Source organism: Asterias amurensis, chromosome 4, assembly GCF_032118995.1.
Source record: "Asterias amurensis chromosome 4, ASM3211899v1".
NCBI classification, from domain to species: Eukaryota; Metazoa; Echinodermata; class Asteroidea; order Forcipulatida; family Asteriidae; genus Asterias; species Asterias amurensis.
This window is the reverse complement of record NC_092651.1, coordinates 23,995,972-24,020,988: the sequence shown is the minus strand read 5'-3', so window position 1 is coordinate 24,020,988 and position 25,017 is coordinate 23,995,972. Positions and strand designations below refer to the sequence as shown.

General features: G+C 37.8%; 1 protein-coding gene across 2 annotated transcripts in view; it reads right to left on the bottom strand.

The window, feature by feature from the left end:
• LOC139935815 (protocadherin Fat 1-like) overlaps positions 1–24,586 on the bottom strand; it is a 123,400-nt gene extending 98,814 nt beyond the window's left edge. For both annotated transcript variants that reach the window (XM_071930412.1, XM_071930413.1), the window contains exons 1-2: positions 24,358–24,586; positions 16,118–19,466 (exon numbers count right to left, since the gene is read on the bottom strand). In XM_071930412.1, coding sequence (XP_071786513.1) covers positions 16,118–19,430 — 3,313 coding nt within the window. In that variant the 5' untranslated portion in view covers positions 19,431–19,466; positions 24,358–24,586. The remainder of the gene's footprint in view (positions 1–16,117; positions 19,467–24,357) is intronic.
• Between the last annotated feature and the right edge of the window lie 431 nt (positions 24,587–25,017).

Below are 25,017 nucleotides of genomic sequence, written 5' to 3'. Positions count from 1 at the left end.
TTTATACTCAATATTGGCATTCAGTGTGCACAAAATGTGTTTGGCTACGCAGTAAATCATTCCCTGAACTTCTGTAAGTGGACAATTTTGACAGCAAATTGTGCTGTGGGTTCTCTGATTATAATAATTAATCAAGACAATATTTTATGAATTTTTTTAAAAATGGCCGACGGTGTTAGTCGACGAGGTAAAAGGAAAACTGTACAATTTCGAGGCATGTTTGTGTGGATCATTATATTCTACTTTTAAAACACCTTTCTACCCATACGCATTTTATAACAAACGGTTACAAACGCTTTTCATGGACCAACTCGACCGACCAAAGGCAACGTGTTCCTTTAACTATTCCTTTGGAGATAAAAGAATCATAACTGTGTCATTAATAACACAGTTTAATGTAATAACAGCTTAAAAATAAAAAGCTGACCTTGCTCAAACCTACTTTTCAGAGACTAAATATGTTTTGTCTTTTGGAGGTAACTTGAAAAGCAATTATCCTAATTATTATTCTTCTATACATAGCTACTTCTTGAGGGGAATAAAAAGAAAAAGAAAACAAGAAGGGGAAATGGTCCAACACACCTTCGTAATTTGGATTTATAAATTTCCTCACTGTGCCCAAATATTTATCCTTAATCTGAAAACATTTCTTGCCAACAGGAATCCAACTTCAAAAACATCCGCCACGGCCAGTAAACCTCAGAGATTACTGAATCGAAACAACTTCCCCCAGAGTCCTAAATTTCTTAACTTTATCCCCCACTTATAAACCCTTGTTTCCAAAATAAATTCCTCTAAATTGGGGCACACTGTAACTCCAGGTCAAGATTGCCATGCAGTAGCCAAAACTTTTCCTCTGGAAGCCATACTCCAGCTGTGAGCTTCAACAGTTTTAGGAAACAACCGCCAGAATTGAAAACTTCCGGGCTATGGGGGCATCTGATCTTTGATCAATAACTTTGCTGTGAACTCACAAAAGGTAGTTCTTTCTGGTGCCGCACTTTTAAGAAGAAAAACAATTTCAGACATGGCCATGGTTTGAACTGTTCATTCGTTGATATTTGATGTATAAAGTTCAAAATGCTATTTGAGAGTTCTATTATAAGGTGCTTTTTAATGTAAATCCCACGAGACAATAAAAATGTTTCTGATTGTAGAGTTAAATGTACTTTAATACCACTCGATAATGACCCAAAGTGCAGGCTTATCCTGACCTGCGGAACAAATACTCCGCAATTATCATGATTTTGGCTTCCTGGCCCCAGGGCATGGAAGTAGACTAAGTCCGCAAATCGTACGAGGTTGTTTTTTCCGTTGTTTGGGTGTTTAGGGCCTTTTTTTTTGCAATGAAAAAGTTGCACTTGCGCTGCTTCCAAAAGTACAGCGTTTGAGCGTTTGCCTTCAAGTGGAATTCAGGAGCAGATTGGCTCCCCAATCAACCATCAGGTTCAAAAAAAAATGTGAACACACAGATATGCTGTACAATGAGTGTTTTTGGTCTAGAAAATCTGCAGCAACAGCAGGTGCAGAATTAAGCATTGATAGGTATCGAGAGAAAGGAACGAAATTGGACACGACACACCAACTACGAATAATCCAAGTAAAATGACGAGCTGTCCCCGCTGTATCAAATAGCAATTTGACAATCTAGATCAACTGCAAGAAGTTTTTATCATTGCTTTATTAAATACAGATCAAGATCGTTTTTCAAGTGTGGCCAGAGTTGTTGTTATTGGTTTTTTACTTTTCGATTGGATTTAAGGTCTCTGTAACTTACTCCTGCAAAACAGTTCCTAATAAAACTTGGCCATCATTTTCAAATCAAAAGAACTCCTTCCATCAGCAACACTGGAAAATTTCACATAAAACTGTTTATTAAAGAAAATGATGGTTTATGTGGGGAGATATGGGGAGGCTAAGTACATTCAACACACTCGAGGCTTCAAATAAAGTCTTTGCCTGTTTTTACTACCTGTCATATTTCAGAAATAAATGCACACCAAAAGCCATAAGCAGCAGATAAACCTTGGGACACCTGGGTAAAAATTTGTGAACCATTTTTATGTACAGGAAGAAATCAGTCTATAAAAAGATTTAAGAGTGAGCTCCTAACATATCAACAGCACCTACCTTGGCTGTATAACCTTCTATCAAAAATGCTGTAACAATTTTCGCCTCCAAATATGAAAAACTTGGCGCGGAAAAGCTGTCACGCAGGCCATAAAATTGCTTAAAGTACAGCGTCATAAAACAACACAACTCATTGCCAAACATGATCTCAGACCAGTTCGGAGAGACCTGGGGAAATTGTACATAGATTTGGCGACTGAAGAACATGATGAATGATGGGTTTTTGTTTCTGTTGAAAGTTATTCATGTCTTTCTAGAACGTAAATCTTAATGAACTAGTTCTCTGTCCAGACTGTTTGGAAAAGCTGTCTGCAATCCTGATTATGTCTCCTAAATCTTTTACTAAAAGATTCACTCTTGATTAAAAAATATATATTATACATCCAGCTTTTCATGTAATAATTTTATAGACTTTTATGGCTTGTACCGGTAGTGTTTTTTGTACTGTTTTATGGTAAACAATAATTTTATGTCATTTCTGTAAATTTGATGTATAAAAGGTGGAAATGAATTTCCCATCATGGATAATAAAGTGAGTTGAATTGAATTGAATTGAATTGAATCTAATTGAATTTCTAGGAATTTATGTATGAAAAAGGATATTAGATATTCTTTATTATTCATGATTTATTGAATACAAATGCACTTTCTTTTTTATAAAAAGCCCAACACCACATGACAAGAGTACTAAATTTCAGAACAAAATTTAATAGTTATTTAATGAACACTTATGTAACATTTAATGTTAACTATGTTATCAATCAAATTGTTGTTAATTATTCATTTTATACACTTGGTCTGAAAGTTTTTAAATATTTTTTGTTTGTTAGTTTGTTTTTCAATATCTTGCCTTTATACTTTCTATGTACTGTTATTTTGACTAATGTTGTTAACTTAGATATTAACCAAATGATCTTTAGGTATCCAGTTTAAAAATCCGCCACTGCAAAACTATCGAGCAATATGGTGAAACTAAACTGAAAAAGGTTCCTCGAGGCAATGCTGTGATGAGAATAACGTTTGATTGGTTTCTGATGCTGTGATGAGAATAACGTTTGATTGGTTTCTGTTTTTGTTTTTTCTACATGATTTCTGTTTATTTTGCTGAACAAAATAACAACTGAGACAAACCATTTTCTGTTAAGTGGCTTAACCAATTTAGACCATGGCCCTGTATATTGTGTCGTTTTGCCTTGCCCCTCTACCCTGGCTTTGTTCTTCTATATAATCTACCCTCGTCACTAATCCAACAATAATAGAAAATACCTAAGTTCATAAATACTTTAGAAATTTGAAACAAACAAACAAATATTTTCAACCTTCAAGTCACAGAGCAAGGTTGTGTACTCTTTCTAAACTCAAATCCAGAACACTGAGAGCAATTTATTGGGATTAAAAACTTACGGAGTGACAATTGAATACATTCATGCTAAAAGCCGCTTAGAGGCAGGTTCCTTTTTTTTCTGCGAGGCCTCGGCCGGGGAGCGGCTCCCATTGAATCATGTAAAGTACCTTTTGTTTATCAGAAAAAGCCCCCAAGCTTAGATTTCGGCACAAAAAATAACATTTTGACAATAAGGCTAGTGCCCAAACCTTGAACTCTTTGTGTGAAAGAAACTCTGGCAAGTTTGGACGATAGGTATTCTCTCAGTCGGTGTATAGATCTGTCTTGTTGGTATTCATGCAAAACAGGAGAGAGTTCAACCGCATGACTGCCATTTCTATGGACAGGAAATCCACTCACGTTTTAACTTTTTCAAGCGTGAAACAATAATGCTGGAAACTTTTATGTTATTATTTCCATTTGATTAAAAGAATTTTTTGTTTGTCCTTTCCAGATCTTAATTTAGTTTCCAGTCTTTTATTCCAGGGGGACTGTGAGAAGTTTCGCGCTTGGCTGGCGGGGTACAACTGATTCTTTCAAAGGGTTTATTTTTTTCGACCTTTGGTGGATGCTGGGAAATCCCACTGGTGGACGGCAACATTGCTTAACAACTGTGGTGTAAATAAACAATACATCTTAAAAGGGGGCGTTATATTTTGTGTTTACAAACTCAACATTTTCAATAAGGATTATTAAAAGTCGTTAAAATATAGGTATTTTTAATGTAAAAGATTTATAAATAAGTACCGTAATAAAAGTCCTCTGTGCAATTTGGAGATTCTAAATGGTTTTTTAATGATTATTTTTGTGAATTTGATCTGAAGTACAACAAAATTTTAAAAAATTACATTTTTTCTGTTTTCGTATTTTCGCGTAGCGGCCCAGTAAGCTAGCCTCTGCAGGGGGAGAAACCTGATTTTAAATTAAACTTACAAGGATTGTGTGTTTTATTGATATTACAATTACTGTATTTTAAAAAAACTGTCAACTTGTGTCATGGCTTATCACTACCACAAAAACTAAAAAGTAGGTTGCGGTTGTGTCCTATTGCACTGAGAACAATAATATTTCTCTCTGCTGAAGTACAGCAAAATTGTTCAAATATTGCCATAGACTTTATTTCCGCTTTTCTTTTGTTGGATGTCTCTCGAGGCAACCCCCCCATCACTCCGCCCGCCCAGGCAGCGGCCGATTCGGAGGCTGATAATATGCTAATGAGGTGTCAACGTCCAATCAGGGTCACCAAGGGTTCTATGTTTTCTGTGTTCGTTATGCTGATATTGCCGAACTAATGGGTTACCAGCGGACATTGTGATAAGAAATCAAACTGCGGTTAGGTTGCTCATTCTTTTAGTTAAGTTTTCGGGTAAACATTGGAAACGATGAAGTTTTGTGATAAAAATAACTGATAGAAATTTCAGCCATCGTTAGCACAGAGAATGATATGTACAGATGTGATGTGGTGTCTTGCTGTAGAATTGATTGATGATGAATTGAACTCAGCGGCGACAGTAATTTATAGTCTGCCATTCGGTGACCGAAAAGTGTCCAGAACCGCCTCCAAACCAAATTGATTTTCATGGATGACATTTCACGAAAAAGACACTAGTATCCCGGTCAACTATAAAATTGTTAATTTGATACTGCAAGGCATGATACAAAGAAACATGTAGTGGGTGGGTTCGACTCAGAAAGTCGCCAAAGCAAAATCTTTTTCAATCTATGTATGTACAATGTAGGCCTACAAAAGCAAGGTGTACTGTATCCACATGTTATAACTTGCTCAGCTTTTTATCAACCTGTAGGTTGTAGTTTCATTATCAGACCCGTACAGTCCAATGCACCCACAACAATGAATCAGACTTCACTCCGTAGACAGCCCGGCGCCAACCTGTTCACATCCGGCCACACGAGGGCCGGCCTAAGTACACCTTCTTTTGTTCTCGACTGTGAGCTAAGGTGGCTGGTCCAGGCCGAACGACACAATGGTTTAACCCCAGAACAAACAAGCGGCACTGAGCGGGACAATAGTGAAGGCAGGCCTTAAAGGGAGGTCACTGATTTAACTTAACTTACAAAGCGGGTTCCATATCAGAGTGCTATAGAAATACACCAAATTCATAGGGGCACCGGTCTTGCTTCAACGAGAACAAACTTAATTGGATGACAATAAACGTGAAAAGTTTCCCTGGTGGTAAAATTTGAAGTACTTATTATGCAGAGAAACTGTCTTTTAAGTATTCATCTATAAGTTAAACCACCACTAGTGTGATCATCTCCTATACCTACCACTGAGTCATCAAAGACAACCAGTGTAAATAACAACAAGGTCTTATATAACACACCAGTCATCTAATCACACCTTCCAAGTAATCCATTGTTTGTGGGGTTTAAGTTGCAATGAAAGACTTCAAGTCTGAAACATTGTTCTCTGACCACATCACAAGTTGCTCAAACCATTCATGGATACTCCAATGGGCCACTTGAAGGAACATTAACTATAGTGTAATTCAACTTAATGACCATTTTTATTCTCCATGGTTAACAATTGAAACCACAGAATCTCAAGCAACAAGCTTTGTACTGAAACAGACTGACTGGGAAATAACAACCTGTTCGTGAGTGATGAGGTTTCGAGTTTACATCTTGGGAGGTCAACTTGTTGCTGGTTATTCATGGAAAACCAATCTATTGAAGAGATCAACAGAAACACGCAATAGTTTTCCTAAAAACAAAAACATGCAATCATTGTACACATATGTATTTGCTCTAAACATCTCCACACAATTCACCGAAATGTTTGCGAAATGCAATCAGAATATTTCTAAAACTCTGAAAGATTTAATAAACAGATTGCCAAAATGTTATGTGTTCCCCCAATTACAATTCCATCCTACATGTTCTTAAATCTGTTCAAATTCTTAAAATTTGAAAATCACTTTAGCCCAGGAGCCAGACTAAACCTTTCACCTTTATTTAAACGAACTGCATTGAATAACCCTACAGTGATCCACTGGCCACATCAAACTTTCAAATTTACACATATAAGGAAAAGTATTGGTATACCTTTGGTTTTTGAACTGTTTGATTGTTTAGATTTTACAACAACAAACTTACTTTTCTGACACTCACGTTTCTCAGATCCAAATTTTGGTGGATAAAACTGTTATCTTTTTCCGTATTACTATGAAGTGAAACGATTCTCAAATTGCTTTACTCTATCGAAAGCTGCTGTACTTCCAAGTAAGTTTTTATTGTCGTTAAATTTAACACTGATTACCAGACATATACCTTCCCTTTAACATCATTTTGCAGGTTTGTAGACTTAAAGGCTCAGTGCATCAAACTACACTAAATTTTTGACTGACAACATTTCAGCAAAGTGTGCACTATCCATAACCAAACAGAGTCTTCAATTCAAGAATCCCTTATATGTGTACATCCTCAGCTTCTTGAGGGAAACACTTTAAAGGCAGTGGACACTATTGGTAATTACTCAAAATAATTATTAGCATAAAACCTCTCTTGGTGACGAGAAATAGGGAGAGGTTGATGGTATAAAACATTGTGAGAAACGGCACCCTCTTAAGTGCCATAGTTTTCGAGAAAGAAGTAATTTTCCACAAATTTTATTTTGAGGTCTCGAAACCAACCATCTAAACACACACAGTACACACCTTCGTGTGACAAGGGTGTTTTTCTTTCATTGATATCTCGCAAGTTCGATGACCGATTGAGCTCAAATTTTCACAGGTTTGTTATTTTATGCATATGTTGAGATACATGTACACCAGCTGTGAAGGCTAGTCTTTGACAATTACCATAGTGTCCACAGCCTTTAAACAGTTTGTGTAAGAATCTTCACAAATTCACCTAATCCAAACCTTGTGAAAGAAACATCCCTTCTTCCCGCTTCAATTCCCCCACAAGACTCGCAGTGTCATCACTTTCCAAACACTTTATTTTTAATTGCCCCCAACAAAGATGATTCTACAAAGACCTGAAATAACCCCGCTCTCCCCCCCTCAATCGCACATGCAACCCAAATAATATTCCTACTCATTATTTCAGATTAAGGGTTACAGATTGTGGTATTCACACCGTTTGAGCTGTCATCTCCTAGGCTTAGCATCGTACTCATTTATAGATGGACAATACTCCACTTCTGACAGCTCTGTGTCATTCGAAGGACACTGTCCTGGCCAGCATTACATACATGCATCCCACCTCAAGGTTTCATGTTGGCTTGACCAGGAGTAACCCCTGGAACATTCAACATATGAAAACCAAAATTTCCTGGAGATTTCTATGGAAAGCTTACGTAGCAAAAAAGATTTACACAATGGACTGATTTCAATGCCAGTGGTGATAATCATTCCACGCCTTGACAATAAATGTTGATTTTAGAAGGGTCTTGGATTAAACTGTATAATAAACAGTGTGTTCAATTTCAAAACAATCGTTTGTCATTCATGAAAGGAGTAATAAGGAGAACTCACTTCCACGGGACCCGATTTTTCGTTGAATTGTTGACAGCCGAGAAGTCTCGCCCATGCTTTTATTGTCTATTTATTATCATCACTTCATCAGTAACATCAGAATAGTTGACAATCAAACAAATTATTGATTGCAGAACGCGAAAGAAAGAACGAACCGCTGTCGTTAGGTCACAGGGGGGAAAATAAAAAAAGAGCCCGGAGTGCACAGACAGTAAACAAATTGCATTCATGCATGCTCCAATCAGAAGGTTGAAACACAATAGCGGAGTAAATTCTCTTTCACTTCACCTCATTACAGACATAACAATAGAATGGTCGGACAATGGTAAGACAATAGCGCCCAGGTCCACACTTTGAGGTGTTTGCCTGTCAAGTGAGAGGCTGCTGAGGTATTGTTTACCTCTTGCTGGATAACAAAAGACTGGAGTTCAAAACTGGGGAATAGAACATTTCCTCATCCATGAATGGGTTTGTTATTCATGGAAACATTGTGAGTGCAAAGTCCATGTTGTTGTTTTTTTATTGGAGAAGCGACAATTGCACGCATTTGTACACTTCTCAGAAGAATGGGTTGTCAGTTGTTAACAAGTTAAAGGAGTCCATGTATTATTTTTTTCTACACAAACAACAAGCTTCATTAGACGTGGAATGTTTGCACAAAAAGATGGGCAAAATGTTTAGTGTGCGAGTATTTGGAATGTATAATGTACTAACAGTAAATGGAGTCTTTTGAAAATAAGTTTGTAGTGGGTACACATCCCTTCACAGATGAACTTTTGGAGGAAATATTCAGATTAATGTCTGAATAGGACAACTCGTCTCATGATAAATTGATTGAATTTCTTTTAAAACACCAAAACAGGAAAATTTTGCACAAAGAAAAGGACAGTATCAAGTCAATCAGTCAACTCTGGGTTCTCTTTTGTTCCCTGGACTATTAATTGTCCCAAAGCTTTGTAATTCCACAGGGTCCTGTCTGGGTTGAGCTGACATCTATAGTCTGTTCCTTTATTCTTTCTGTATCTTTTGATTTTGCCGAATTCCTGGGAATCCTTGGCTATCCATCCATGAACATCCATTCATAGACCACAAAGCTGGGACAAAAGACAGCATCTTTTTCCCTCTTATGTCAAAAATGTAAAAAAATAAGACTGGATTTTCAGTTTTGAAAAGCTTTTTTTTTTTTTCAAAGGACTCCGCTTTTTTTTTCAAAGGACTCCACTGTACACATTGGAAAATGACTGAGGGCTTATATTTTTTATTTTGGCACTGAATTTCCTGATGAACTTTCTGAACCAACTTTACAACACGTGGGCAAATGATGTTTAACTTTCATTTTACTTGCTCTTTATCAACCTTGCAACAAGCCCTGACTCAATCTTATAAGCCACAGTGGTGACAGTGCTCACAAAGGTAAAATAACATTCCAGGGTTTAATCCGACTCCAAATAAAAATCACAAATTCCAGGATATTTCACAACAGCGATCTGATTTCAAGCTTCATATTCTATGATCAAAGATAAAATTCAGTAAGACCTTATACGCCTGGTGCCCTGTATACACAATTCTGATTACAGGTGATGAATTGTAATGCTTAATAAGGCACCGGACTATCTTTCCTTCCAAGCCTCTTTTTGACTGCATGCATATTTGCACTAGCAGTGGGGAAAAGATGCAGTGCATTACAGCACTGGTGAATTGTAAAAGAGGTTCGATTTTTTTTTTTGTGCTTCATTGCATCTGCATTCCAAATTAAAGTTTCACAGTCACTGAGTAAGGAATCCCACGCATTAATTCCACGCAATCTGGAAGACGCTGTATGTATTATATGAAATACCAAAGGTTGATATTATAGAGCATTGCTATGCCTTATGACATTGATACTTGTGAAGTTAAAGTCATAAAACCATACCAAGTCCTCAATTTGAGCAGCGGCCTGACAATGAGATGGTGGGGCACTTTCCCCAAGAAATCGTAGATTAGGGTGTCCATGGGGACGTTGTTCTGCAAGACAAGGCCCAATTTAAGCTGCTTTAGCAGAAAATACTGCTTAGCAAGCATCTGTGCTAAACAGTAAAATGAGTGTGGTACCAGTTGTACAATTTTTTCTTTTTGACCTATAGACATTGAAAAGGAAGGATGCTGAGAATTTTGTTTACAAGGTCAATGTGTTCAAATGACATCATCACCTTCGAAAGAAACTTTCTCACATGGATCTGGGGGTTTGTAAGCAAACTTTTGTCCACACAGAAATTAGCGAACGCTCAAGACAAACTGTATGAAAGTCTTCAAGATGTTCCATCAACACAAAATGGATATTTCTACCCCCTGATTTGATGTACAAGGACAAGGAAGCCTTCCAATCTATTAAAGGTCCAGTGTCGACAACCATCAGACCATGCAACTTTGATGTGCATGAGTTTCATAACAGCTTTAGACAGCATTTCTTTCTAATCCTTGACAAAATGATAAAACACCTGTGAAAAGTAGCCCAAGATTTCATCAACTTGCACAATGACTGATTTGCAAACTTGCATGGGAGTGTATAATATGTGGAACACACGAATGACACCGTTCAACACAGCGCATCATCGGTTATCGAAATATATTTTTCATGACCACGCAACGGTCCGTTAGTTTGTCATATCCGGGAAATATCCGTTCAAATGTCCTTGATGTAGATGTACACATGAGCGCACTGATGGAACTGTACTGGCAACATCTGCTTCGCAGATGAGAAATACGATGTGTAAATTATTGCCATTGAACTCAAGAGGAAGAATAAAAAGGAAAATTAATAAAATGATTTGTAAGTTTAGTGTGATGATGAATGATGTACATGTAGTTCTTGAAATGGTGAAAATTCAGTTTGATTAATTAGATCTACATGTATGAAAGGCAACAAGACAAACTGTCTGGGTGTTTCGGTGCAACCCCACCCCTGTTGGAATTCAACTTTATTTCTGTAAATACATCATTATAAAAATATGTTTCCTGCATTTCCTTTAAAGTTCCATGTACATACATCTAGCAATTTGCAAAAAAAAATGGGATTTGGCAAATCATCAATAATGGGGAGAGGTTGATAGTATAAAACATTGTTTTCGAGAAAGTAATTTTCCAAAAACTTGATTTTGAGACCTTAGATTTAGAATTTGAGGTCTCAAAATCAAACATCTTTTATCAGGTTTTTATGCTACATAAAACTGTTTATTATTAATATCTAGATTTGATCCGATTGATGGGTTTCAATCATCCCTTGAGGGTTGACAACAAACTCCAACAGAGATGCATCATGTCTTAACCGATCAATTTCTGCGTTTCGTAATTTCATCTTTTTCCCCTCGGTCAAAAGATCACCTTGACCAGACACGAAACACCTGATACAAAAAGGCTTAAATTAAACAGTCAGTACCCAAGGCTAGGTGCTAGGACCAACGCCTGAACAACAGACCAGGGCTCCGGCCCAAAATTGACCATTCAAGGGAGTAAATTGCAAAATTGGCAGTGACCAATGAACCAGTAAACCAACAATGGCGCTACTGAAGGAACTGGTTAAAACAAATTACCAGACTGATATCTCGTTAAGCTCATTACTAAAGCAACAAAGAACTCATTCAAACATCAACACTTGAAAAAGTAAAAATCAAAGAAATTAATATTTATAATTGAGTCCTTGGGACACTGAGCAAATGAGTTTGATAATTCTCCAATTTATCAGCATGATTTTTTTTTCATACGCTCATGGAAAATCAACATTTTAATGTAACAATAATAGGTTTTTTTATATAAATAAATTTAAAAAACATTTTTACGACAGCATCACTTGCAAATAACTGCAGTTATCTCTATTCAAATTTCTCAGAATGATTTGACATACTCTTGGGAAATCCAAATTTCAAAAGAGAAGCAATATAAATGTGACGCCTTTGTGCCGATGATGCCATTTTATTACGAATTATCATACTTTAGAAACTGAATAAAAGGGTGTTGCTAACACGTCCAGGAATTTTACATGACTTCATATTCTTGGAAAATCCAAATTTCAAATAAGAAGCAATAAAAATGTGACGTCTTTGCGGTCTTTGCGCATTTATTGCCGATTTGTTTTGAATTATATCATGCTTTAAAATCATCAACAGGAAAAAGGATGTGGTTGATGGCTTTAGTTGATGCTCTCACTAGAAAATGTCCCGAGAATTTTACGACAGTATCACTTGCGAAGCGGTTATCTCTAAGGCGAAGTTAAACACCCTGCCCTAATCTGGAATAGCCGACATACCAATGAAAACCATACCAACTGCACAAAATGTCGCAACCCTTCATGTATTGAAAACCAGTCATAAAACAAACATTCCATTGCAGTTGACTGTGATCCCTGACTTAAGAACGCAGAGTTATGATTGCGTTTAGTATCATTCTCAATTCCTGAACCATAATCTCAAACTTGTTTTTAAGTTTTTCTATCAACAATAACCCCACATTATGAAATGTTTTGTGTGAATTTGGAAGCATATCTGTGACACTCAAGGTGTGTAAATTTATTATGTGTAATAAATAACAACACTTACAGCACTACATTCAAAGAGAAGCTTATCAATAATGTCCTGTTTTGAAATAAAACCTCTCATCATGATAAATATTTAGTACAATTAGTAAAACAGCAGGGTAGTTTGTGTATTATTTTGTTGCATGGTATTTGCTTTTTATCGTGGGCTGAGGGTTATAATAACATAGAGTGACCAATGTAAATTTCATATCTTTTCAACAATTAAAAGAGAGAAAAAAACACTGAATAAAAATTTAACTGATTTTAATTCAAGTTACATTGCCACTTTTGCACAGTGATATTTCAAAAAAAGATTGAATTGTGTAATAGTCAATCAAATACCATGCTCTACATAAATGCAAATTAAACAATTGAAGCAAGAGAAAAAAAAATAAACAGATCTTGCTAGTCTGATGTTAAATTACAGCCACGGGCAAAATTCAAGAAGTAAAAGCTCTTTGGAAACCAATTGAACCAGATGTGTTTCTAAGATAAGTAGTTTTGCTACATATTTCACACTCTGTCGAGATGGTAATCAGCTGTATCGTAAAATCAGCAAACAAGCAGTGTAAAGACACGGCAAATTTTTAATTAACTTTGGAGTGCATTTGAGCAACTGATTACATGTTTCAAATTCTGTTCATGGTTTTCTACACTCCATTATTACGTTATTATTACAGACGATGAAGTAGTTCGATTTTGAAAAGACTGTGCAAGTCTAGTACGCAAATTGAACAAAGACTATTTTTCTGTGATATACACTCATTTTTGTACAGTCTGTATACAGAATTTTCAAAAAATAAAAATACCCATAGCAATTTTTCCTCTTAAGTAAAATTCCAATTTCTAAAGGGTTTGGGTTTTTATTTTATAACTATAGTACAATATGGCATTGGATTTTGTTAGATTGTGAAAGAACCCAGCATAGGGTATTAGGGTTATGTGTAGTGACTTTAATATGGGTGTGGTTGCGTGTTTGTTTCAACTGTATTGCAGTATACATGTATAATCCTAGTCAATATAGACTTTATGATTGTACTGGTTTACTACCAAATAAAATGCGAAAAATTTTGACAAGGGTGGCCGGCCCTTCATGTGGCTGATAACAAATTTGAACAAAACAAGTTCTTCATTTAGACAATCGAATAGATAGACAACGAAGGACAACAAATCATAAAAGTTGACTTCGGGATTACAATAGCAGATGATAAAAACTGAAATGGTTATGACAAGTGTAAGAGCTCTTTTAAATCTTTGAATCAAAAATTTGTTTTGACACAAGCGTGAATTGTGACACATTTTCGCTTTGTGAGTAATTCCTCATTCCCATCCACCTTTGGTTCCCAACTCCCCATTTAAAAATAAATCACATTTTAGCATAAATCTTAACTCGATAAAAAAAAGTGAGCCAATTTAAGCTTTCAAACTAACAAATCACCCACAATTATCATATTAGCGTAAGCGATCAAGGTTGGAAATTTTACTTTTTGTCAGACTTTTAAAGTACATCTAATGTGTTATTTATAGAAAGTTTAATAACACCTTACGATTCCATACTGAAAGGTTTTTTTTCTTGACTCTATTATGGACCCTATTTCATTTGTTTCTTTTGTTCTTTTCTCTTTTTGTCAAAGACCGTGAATAAAAAAACCAATGCCAGCTAGGTATTGAAATGGTTTCTTTGCCCACCAACTATAAAGAGCGAATTACCATCAGCCCTTGGGTATTTAGTCGTTGGATTTGTCTTCATTTACATCACAATTCCTGCAAATGAAACATCTGGGAATGCGGGTTTCCAGGGTCCTGCCGGCCAGCAAACCTTGGAACTGGTTCAAGTGAAACATGGCCGTGTATCATTAAATATCGGCTAGGACATGGCTCTCCCCATGGAGCATGGCACCACCTGTGTGCTCAATGTGGACCTGTCACGATATCTATCTCCTTCATGCATGAATTTGATTAAAATCTCATGATAAGGGAAGTGATCTTACATTAACCAAAAACTGTCACATTGACCGCCCATCTGTCACATTATAACACATCCTCATATAAAGACACTTCCTTCTAACCAGTCACATTATGCATCCCAACCTGTAATCATCCTATGGGGATTCGGAACAGTAACACTTAAAAAGACCTGATTATTCCCGAATTTGATTATCCCCAAACGCACCCAGTAGACTATGAAGTGTGTCCGGGGGCTTGTAATGTGATGCCCAGAGCATGTGATGTTACTGCCCCACCAAGAGCACTCCGTGCTAAAGCGCTGGCATTCATATTCAAATCAACTGCACTATTTGAGGTGGTTCAGGTTTGTATTTATCAGCAGCAGTTCAGAGGGGACTGACTGAGGGTGAGTCACCATTGTGCGATAACCCAGGGCTCCTGTGGATTCTAGAATCTACAGTCGCTCCAATGATTACAAGGTATACCATGAATACCGAGGCAACATTTTAATCAGGAAAAAGCAATCAATGGCAGCCTGATGTGCTTTGAACTGAATGTTGGTCAGTAACCTCTCTCCAACCTTCAATAGATTAGACAACAGTAGCGCAGACTGATAAACAGTTTAAACAATATTTAAAGGCCAAAATAACAGAAACTAATTAATAGATTTATTTTAAGTGTCCAATGTGTCTTTCTGACTGGCATCACCAAACAAAGATGCGGACAAAATAGGGAGACCGTCAACATTAGGGGTAGATATTTCAGTTGGTTAAGCGCCAGCACATAAAACCTTGAGGTCACAGTGTTCAAATCTTGGTACAACCCCAAATTAAATAAATTAATTTATGTTCCTATCTAATTTATGTACAGCTACTGATACTGATAATGTAACTTTATACTTGTACCAGACGTTTCTTAGAGTTGTTTAAACTTGTATTGAAAGTTACAACAATATAATAGAGACTATAAATGACAATTATGAAGTGATCAAATATTGCTAACAACCACCTGAAAAAACCTTCAGAAATTTCTGCAAAAGAACACTAAATTTCCTCTCTCTAAAACGTGTTAGGTGTCAAGCTGCGTTTCCATCAAACTGCAATCGAATCCACCGGGACAATTTCCAAGTCAATAAATGACAAATGAACACGTCCATGCATGAAAAGGCTTGTGCATCCCTAGCGAGATATTGGCTTACATCGGCAGTGTTATTAGGTCCGATTTGGTGCATGAAATAGATCCAGCGTACTGTGTGGATGTGTTGAATGGATGCAGGACGCGACAGCGGGAGGTTCCCCAGATCAAATTTCTTGCGAGGAGGACAGAGGATGACACATGATGGAGTGTTGTTAAGGAGAGACAAATCTTTTGTGGTGACATGTCCTACCAACTAATTAATGTGTTTGAATACAAGTTCTATTGAAAAAGGAACACAATTTTATACATTTCTACTGTTGTTATTTTTATTTATTTATTTTTTTTTTTTTGGGGGGGGGTGATTTTTCTTGTTTTTTATTGGAGGGGGGGGGGATTGGGGGTGTTCAATACTCTGTTGGAGCAAGTTCCCCTTAAAACATTAAAATTATAAAAGAGAAAAATTTGACTCACCTCTGTCATCAATAGTAAACCATCCAAGCCCAGTACCATCCCGGATTGAGTAAGTCACAAATCCATCCATGCCTGTATCAAAGTCCACTGTAGTCACTGTCATAACAGAAGATCCAATTGTTGCATTCTCCAGTACAGATCCCTTAGCGTAAAAGTTTCTAAAGGCTGGGTGGTGTCTGTTCTCATTAACATCTATAACCTGAACAAAGACGTGACACTGAGAACTGTTGGCGGGAGAGCCTTGGTCCTGGAGGTTGATCAAGATATCATACGTCTGTTTGGATTCAAAGTCTAAGTCCGAGATCAGACGCATCGTTCCGTAGTCTCGGTCAATACTGAATATGCTGGCAATATCGTCCTCAATACTAAAGGTGACCAGACCATTTGGCCCGAAGTCTGGGTCAACAGCCTGAACGGTCATCAGGACTGTGCCGATCGGAAGGTCCTCTCGCATATTGACGCTGTAAATCTGGCGCATGCATTGCGGTGGATTGTCATTAATGTCCAGAACGGCAACCCTCACTACTGCAATGCTAAACAATGGGTTATCAGGAGACATGTCGCTGGCTTGGACTCTAATCTCGTGAACGGCAATCGTTTCGCGATCAAGGGGTTTGGTGACACGCAGCTCACCGGTACCGCTGTTGATGGCAAAATTTGGGGAGTCACTCACAATGCTGTAGCGAACGTCCATGTTGCGGCCAATGTCCCGATCGCTAGCATGAACAGCAAGAAACACTGTGCCTGTTTCAGTGTCCTCTGATAGTTCGACGCTGTATTCCATCTGATCAAACTCTGGAGCATTATCGTTAACATCCTCAACATTGATAGTGATGTGATGTTTCTCCGTGTTCCGTGGTTGTCCCAGATCAGATACTTTTATTGTTAGTTCGTAGTTAGAAAACTGCTCCCGGTCGAGTGGTCTCAGAATTTCCAGCAAACCAGTCTCATAATTAATTCTAAAATGAGAACCAGTGTTCCCAGCAGAGATGGCGTATATAATTTTACCATTAAAACCTGGATCGCTGTCTGATGCCAAAACCTGGACAACTTCACTTCCAACTGCCGCATCTTCCGGGACTGAGATAATTGATGGGAAATCAACGTCAAATTGAGGCTGGTGGTGGTTGGCGTTGTACAGCTCAGAGAAATCAACGTCTGGGATCGACTCAGAGAGGCGGTCATCCTCTATCTTACGGCGGAGAAGATCTTTTATATCTTCCAGAGCAGTTGTGGACTTGCACCGCACCTTGGAATCTCTCATGTGTCCACCAGACTTGACGTTGCGATTGTTGTTGATGCTGATGTTGGTGAACATGTAACTATTGGAACCCTGTCCGTCGCTAGCCCTGATACGAAGACTATAAAACTGTCCGTCTGTATCTTCGATGCGCCTTCTGAGGGTAAGGTTTCCAGAGGAGGGGTGCAATTCGAACAGATCACCAGGGTTGCCAGAAACAATGCTTAATACTCTCTCATCTCCATCAAAATCAATGGCAGAAATCACATCGATGAATTGGCCGGCAGGCAGGGTGCGAGATATTGTCCCAACGCAGTCTATCTTCTCAAACTGCGGTCGATTATCGTTGATATTCTTGAGATGGATAGTCACAACAATTTCAGATTCACGGCGATACGGAAACCCCCAATCTGAAGCCCTGACACGCAGTCTGTATTCTCGCCTCATCGTCTCGAAATCCAAAATCTTACTCGTGTTGATGAAACCCGTCATGTGGTCAATCGTAAACGGAACTGGATTCATGTTGGCCAAGCTGTAAGAAATGAAGCCATTTTCGCCTATATCTGCATCCCGAGCAGTTAATTGCATAACAGGGTAGTTGATGGGCATATTCTCCTGAAGGTCAACCTCATACATGTCCTGGTCAAACAATGGAGCATTGTCGTTGGCATCCAATACATACACCACAACATGCGCAATAGCTTGGCTCTCCTGTACGTTAGCAAAGACTGTAATGTTGTACACACTCTTGGTTTCCCGATCCAGCTCCTGATTCAAAGTAATGAACCCTGTGTGCTCATTGATAATGAAAACAGGAGACTTGCTGTCAGCCAGGACATAGCTAACTGCGATGCTCTGGTCCATCTTTTCAGGCGTTACGCTTATGAGTGGGGTGTTGATTGGGACAAATTCAGAGACGGAGGTGTTCATCAGTGGACTCCGGAAGAACATCGCATGACTGTACGATCCTGATATCTCAACTGGGATGATCTGGGTTGTTGTCTTTGGCGGGCTTCCTTGATCAGATGCTACGACCGTCAGATTGAAATGACCGGGCGATGCCTGCTTGAAGAGTCCTTGTGTCTTGATGTGAAAGCTGCCTCCTTCGTTAGCGACTGCAAAATACCCATCGGGGTCTCCCTCAACTATGCGGACATCGTTCACCTGCCCATTGGTTCCATCGTCATCATCGCTGACAGTGATGCTGGCAAAAATGGTGCCAATATCACTGTTTTTAGACAGTTGTGATTGTGTCTGAATAGTCATCAGCGGTGCATGCTTGTTCACCTCTTGAACTTGTATCCATAAGGTTGTCTCAAAAGGAGATGCCATGTTGTATGGCATCATTCCTCTGTCCCTGGCAATGATGACGAGACGGTAGTTCTGCACCACCTTGTAATCAAGTTGTCTTGTGAGAGTTACCACCCCACTTGTTGGATGAATGGCAAACTGGTCTGTCGGCTTCTTGAAGCTGTAGTACACCTCGCCATTTGTTCCCGAATCTGCATCAGTGGCTTCCACAGTTGTAATGCTGCTCTGTATTGGAATATCCTCGGCAACATCGACTGAATATTCAGACTCCAAAAATAACGGCCGTTGGTCATTGACATCAGTAACTGTAACGACCATATCTGTGTAAGCAACAAGTGAAGCCTGGCCAGGCATGCGACCAACAGCTTTTACCTGCAGTCGATATTCTGATTTCTGCTCCCTGTTGATAACGCTTGAGCAGGAGTCGTCTTTGCTCTTACACGGGACAGTGCGAATTCTGAGAAAATAAAAGTCACCAACTCTTTCGTCTGCTGCCCTGAAGAGCCTGGTTTCGCTTTCAATAGTATACTTCACACCAGTAATGGCAGAATCAAGGGGAACATAGATGCCTGTCTTTGGTTCTGTAAGGATGTATGTCCTGACTGGCGCATTTTCAGGAATGCTGGCATCGTAGACGGGCTTTGTGAAGTGAAAATTTTGAGGGGACGTTGCCTCCTGCGCATTGGTTGTCCGTACGACGGCAAAGAAGACAGTGAAGACCAGCAAAATGGCTGGATGAATGTGCGCCATCTTGATTGCCATGGCTACACTGGTGAACTTAACACCATCAAATGGAACCTGAAACGACATACAAAGGCGAGGACAAAATTAAAATGTGATTTTTTTTTCTAGCATTTATAATAGTCCTTAAAAACTCTGAAAATAGTACTGATAAATCATTAAATTTACATGTGTGTATAGATCACATATCACATACCAGGGCATGACCCAAGCTGACCACAGTTTTGCACCTGCATGAATAATCTCAGTGCTCCTACCTCTTTTTGCACAAAGAGGGTCACCTCAAATTACCCAAAACTCTAAATTTCACTTTCAGAACTAAAACCCTTCAAGCAATCAATTAAACAAATGTTGCTTTTACAACACCTCCCCTCTAACAAGCACTGGCAACTTCAAACCCCAAACCAGACCACAGTAGCAGTTTGATGAGTTGGTTGAAGGGAGGGGGGGGCTAGGTCCCTCCAGGCAATCAGCTGGCCCCAGCGACCCAATAAAGTGAGACCCAGCCTTCAGGCAAGTCTGGTGGTGACAATTGTTAGTATTTAACAAGACACTTCACAGAATGTGGAGTTGTCGGGGAAGTAATTAATAACCTCAGTATTTCCTCTCCCATTTCCCCTTTCCAACCAAGTTACTGCTAACTGTATTTTCCAGGGCTTTAAAGATGAAAATTTGACATTGAGTTACCAATAAAAAAACGAATAAATTAATTGTTTTTTGTTTGTGTTTAATAGCCCTATTGTAAACACAGTAAATGTAACTGTACACACAAGTTAGCTAATATACACTGAAGTTCCCCTTGTTTGCCTTCTTTTTGTTCTTCGTTTTTTTTCTAGATCTTTTTTTTACTTTTATTTATTAAACAACTTTTATCAGTTTTAATTTCAGGGGGGAGGGGGTTGTTGAAACAAACTGTTTAGGCCTATGATAACCTTGTCAACGCAAATTAATCCATGAAGGAAAAAAATTTGACTTCCATGACGTCATTTTTAATTCTAGAGTAAATCTACACAAAACCTCAAGTTAAAAGGTCAAAAACCACATATGCAAAGCTTTCACAAAGCTTCAGGCCAAACTATTTCTTTTGCCATTTGTAACCAGGAGCACAGTCAAAACTTCTAGGTATTGGTAGGAGGGGAGCACGCAGAAACGTGATTGAACAGGATTCGGGAATGCCACCTCCTGGTGCTAGACACAGCATCAACTTCCTACAGCACACAGCGCCCCAATGGCAACCAGAAAAACCCATGCAAATTCCTTCAAGATGCCCCTTTTGAAATTTGGATACTGTGGATGTTTTGGGGTTTAATCATCGTATTGATCCTGATGGGGCTCTAAAAGCAGCAGTGAGGAAAACAGGGGGATTAGCACGGCCAGTGGTGCAGATCTGATCTTGTTTACTACCGATGATCAATATTTAAGCGACAATGACCCGTAGCTTGCCTCGGGACGCTCACCGCTACAAAGTGGACTGTTGACCAACGCTACTTAAATTGTAATAACAATTGGTATCAAGCCTCAGCAAAGTTGGATTTAATGTTAAGTGTGTTTTCAACAAGTATTTGAAAGAGGAAATTCAGCAGTAAACAACTCAGGAAAAAAAATTGTAATGTAATTCTTGTTGGCTTCCTACATAAATTGAAATATTTGTCACAATGACTGTAAATTTCTGAAAAGGTTGGCATAAATCTTTATGACGATAGCTTAAAAGCTATTACATGAAAAATAAAGTACAAAAGAATTTTAACAATCTAAAAGTAACAGCCTACATGTATCTTTAAATTATAAAATACAAATGAATTTCGAATAAGAATCTACATCAACGTTGTTGTCTATTAAAAGAAATACATTCATTAGGAACAAATGATTAGAACTGCATATAAATGACAGAAAGTTTGCAGCAGGCCGTCTGCAATTTTAATGGTAATAATTTATTGCGTCATTATGAGTGTTCACAGTATGCGTAGCAGTCAGGCACCAGTGGCTGATGGCATGGGTTGACTGCAAGGTAGCCGCATAGCAGGCAGCCCAAGTAAACCCTGGCCTAAGCGGCCAATGTGGCTCACTGATGTAATAAGTCCAGGCTGGCCTGCCTGCTGGCATTCCAATTTTATTTCTCTTAATTATAAATGTCCGAGTGTTGCAATCAAACAGTTTAAAATAATGTGTGTGTAATTTTGGCAACTTCATTTCATTTTCTCTTTGGCACAAATTATAACTGTCTAAAGTGTCACAGTTAAAGGAACACGTTGCCTTGGATCGGTCGAGTTGGTCTTTGAAAATCGTTCTGTAACCGTTTGTTGTAAAATGTATATGGTTAGAAAGATATTGTAAAAGTAGAATACAATGATCTACACAAATATGCCTCGAAATTGCGTGGTTTTCTTTTTACCCTGTCGACTAACACCGGTCGGCCATTTATGAGAGTCAAAATTTTTGACTCCCATAAATGGCCGACCATGATAGTTCGCGACGTAAAAGAAAAACCGTGCAGTTTCGGGTGATACTCGTGTGGATCATTAATATTCTACTTTTAAAACATCTTTCTAACCATACGCATTTCACAACAAACGGTTTCAAACGCTTTTAATAGACCAACTCGTCCGATCCAAGGCAACGTGTTCCTTTTTAGTTTAGAATATTGTGTGTGTTTTTGCTAAGTTCATTTAGTTTCTCTTATAATTGTTTTTTATAAATATCAGAGTAGAACCATAATTTGTTTTTTATAAATTTCTCAGATACAACCATAGAGAGCAAGGCTCAGTGGTCCTTTCTATTTTCTTTTTAAATATTTTGCGTGTTTTTACAACTTCATAATGGGAGACATAATTTCAAATGTTTATATTGCTCAATCCAATAAATTTGAATCTCATTGAAATTTAACCTATATCTAAAACTGCGTGCGAAAAAGCAGAGCAATTTATGCCCCCTGGAAATTATAATAATCTTGTGAATTATTATCCTACTTCTTTGGTATGAAAACAAGTTATGTACGTATAGGGCAAGTCTCTATTCAGACACCGTTCCCTTGCTTACAAAACATCTATTCAGTCAGAAAAAAATTAAACTTACATGTGTACTTTTCCTTTTCATAAAAAACAACAATGCAAGCTGATGTGAACCATAATTGTAGATTCTGACTCTTTATATTTATATAGTTCCGATAAGAATTAGTTCCTTCCATCGTCAGCTTCCCAAACAAATTGAATTTATATTGCCCTAGCTTACAGATTTCTATTCAAGCGAATATGACGAAACTTCATTAGTGCTTTTCCATTCAATGGTAGAGTATTGGATATCTCTCCTGCAGAGAAGCATAGGAATGTTTGAAGAACGCAAGTCTTTTTTTACGGTCCAGTGCAACGGAAACATTTGGGAGGCTGTTAATAAAGTTAGCGTGGGCTGTATACACCGATAGACTGTGGTGTTAGGAAACTAAACTTATAAGGTTCCAGGGTAACTTAGACCCCTTTGTGATTTATTTTTCTTTCAAGGATGGTTCAGCTTCGATTCATATGGTACAACCCTGGAGCGATTTCACAAAGCACTAAGATTCATCTTAAGATGGTGATTTGTGTTGATACATCACACTTTGCTTAGAAAATTTAAGATTGATATTGAAACCGAGTCTGACAAACTGTATTTATCCAGTGTTTTAAATTGTTTGTATAATAAGCTGTGTGCATTTTATGAATTATGGTGGTTCAGGAATAAATGTATGAGCTCACATATAAAAATCGCAGTCCTTTGATTTTAACATTTCAGACATTATGTACAACAAAATTTGTGTTTTAGAATGGCCTATAACGTGACTTTTTGCTTGAAAAATTACACAACTCTTTGCGCAGTCATTGCTTATATTTTACTTGGTTATTTTCATCCAAAACTCTATTATATGAGGGAATAGAACTAAGTAAAAGGTTTGATGAGAGTTTGGAATAACGTTTTTAAAATTAATTCAAGGCAGCCCGACGGGCTTGGTAAGCAAACAAAGGTATAATTGACCCCTTTGCGCGACAAACATTTCCAAAGGTTTGGGAGTACAACTCCTTTGGAAACAATTTGACTCTCATAATGGCCGACCGGGTAGATAGATGCGTACATAATATTTTCAAAACTAACTTTTAATTTGTGTTTTTTTTTAGGGGGTATTCAATTTTTTTAATTTATTTTTAAATAACAATTAATTATAATCTGTAATTAACTTGAAGTCACACCATATACTTAACGATTCATCTGAAATATAATTATTGTTAACAATTTTGTATAAGTGAAATAGAGAAAAACATGGGTAAAATGTGTGGGCAAGATCCCAAATCCGACCACCACTTTTTCACATTTTACATTAAAACAAGGAGTCAAACTTTAGATTGATTTTTAATTATGATTATTATTTTTATTAAATGTAAAAAGTGGTGATCAAGTTCGGTATTTTTGTTGTCCTTTTAGACGTATTAATTTTGGTTTTCTGGTCGAAGCACCGCGCACGTGTATACACAATTACTATTGTTACTTTACATGACTAAATAGTTTTCGAACTTTACAAACACAGGGCTAAGAATTGAAAAAGATACAAATTCGTAAACTTCAAAGTTCAACTTTAAACAAACATTTCAAAATTAAACAGGTTTGAAATATGAATCTACATACTGTAATGTCCATTATGACATAATAGATAAAACATCTGGTTTAAATAAATACGTGTAAAAGGTAATGTTAATCCTTACTCTAATGGTTGTCTGCTAATTGTCTACCGAGCCAGAACGGACTCCACGGCACGCATGCTTGCATGCCTACCGACCAAAACACACATCGCCCTGTATGACACGAGCAACGCGATCGCCCCATCAAAAACCAACCCGTTTGGCAACACGCACCTGAGACATTCCTAATACTTTCGTTAAAAAAATGTTTTTAAATAATAACAGTAAATAAGAAATATACGTACCTCTACCTCACTATCTCTGGCATCATTTAAGTGTATTCCTTTGCAGATATAATGTCCAAGAGCACATTAATTATCCAAAAATACGAGTAAGTTCTCAAAACGTAAATGGTCCGGCCCGAGTCTCAACTTCACAATAGTAGCCACACAGAAATTTCACTGAGCTAGGAGGCGGCAGGCAGCATGCAGCGTATGTTGTAGCGCCTTACCGTGCGGTGTCGTGTTTGTGTAACAGATCCCATACCATAGTACTGCACGCATAGTGCATGCATGTGTACTGTGTGTGTGGAATAACAGCTGACAAAATTGGCACTACTTTATCAATCCGCTCACAATAAAAAAGACAATAGGGGAATTTTGATGTTCGAAAAATGTTTTAAAATGAATTATCCCTTCCTAATTGTCACTTTGAAATCATATACCTTTATCATATTTCTAATTTGAGTGAATTATTTGTGTTTTTGAGACCCAACTTTGAGAGTCTGCTGGTTGAACAAGGTGCGGATTAATAATGCTCATGAATATTCATTAAGATTACTCCTGTTTGTTGACGACCAATCGCTGCGGCGTATATCACCAAACCGGAAATGCAAGGCTTGGAGTTTTCTTCAATCATGTTATAACATGAAGCCGTACGTAATTACACGGTACAAAAAAAAACTG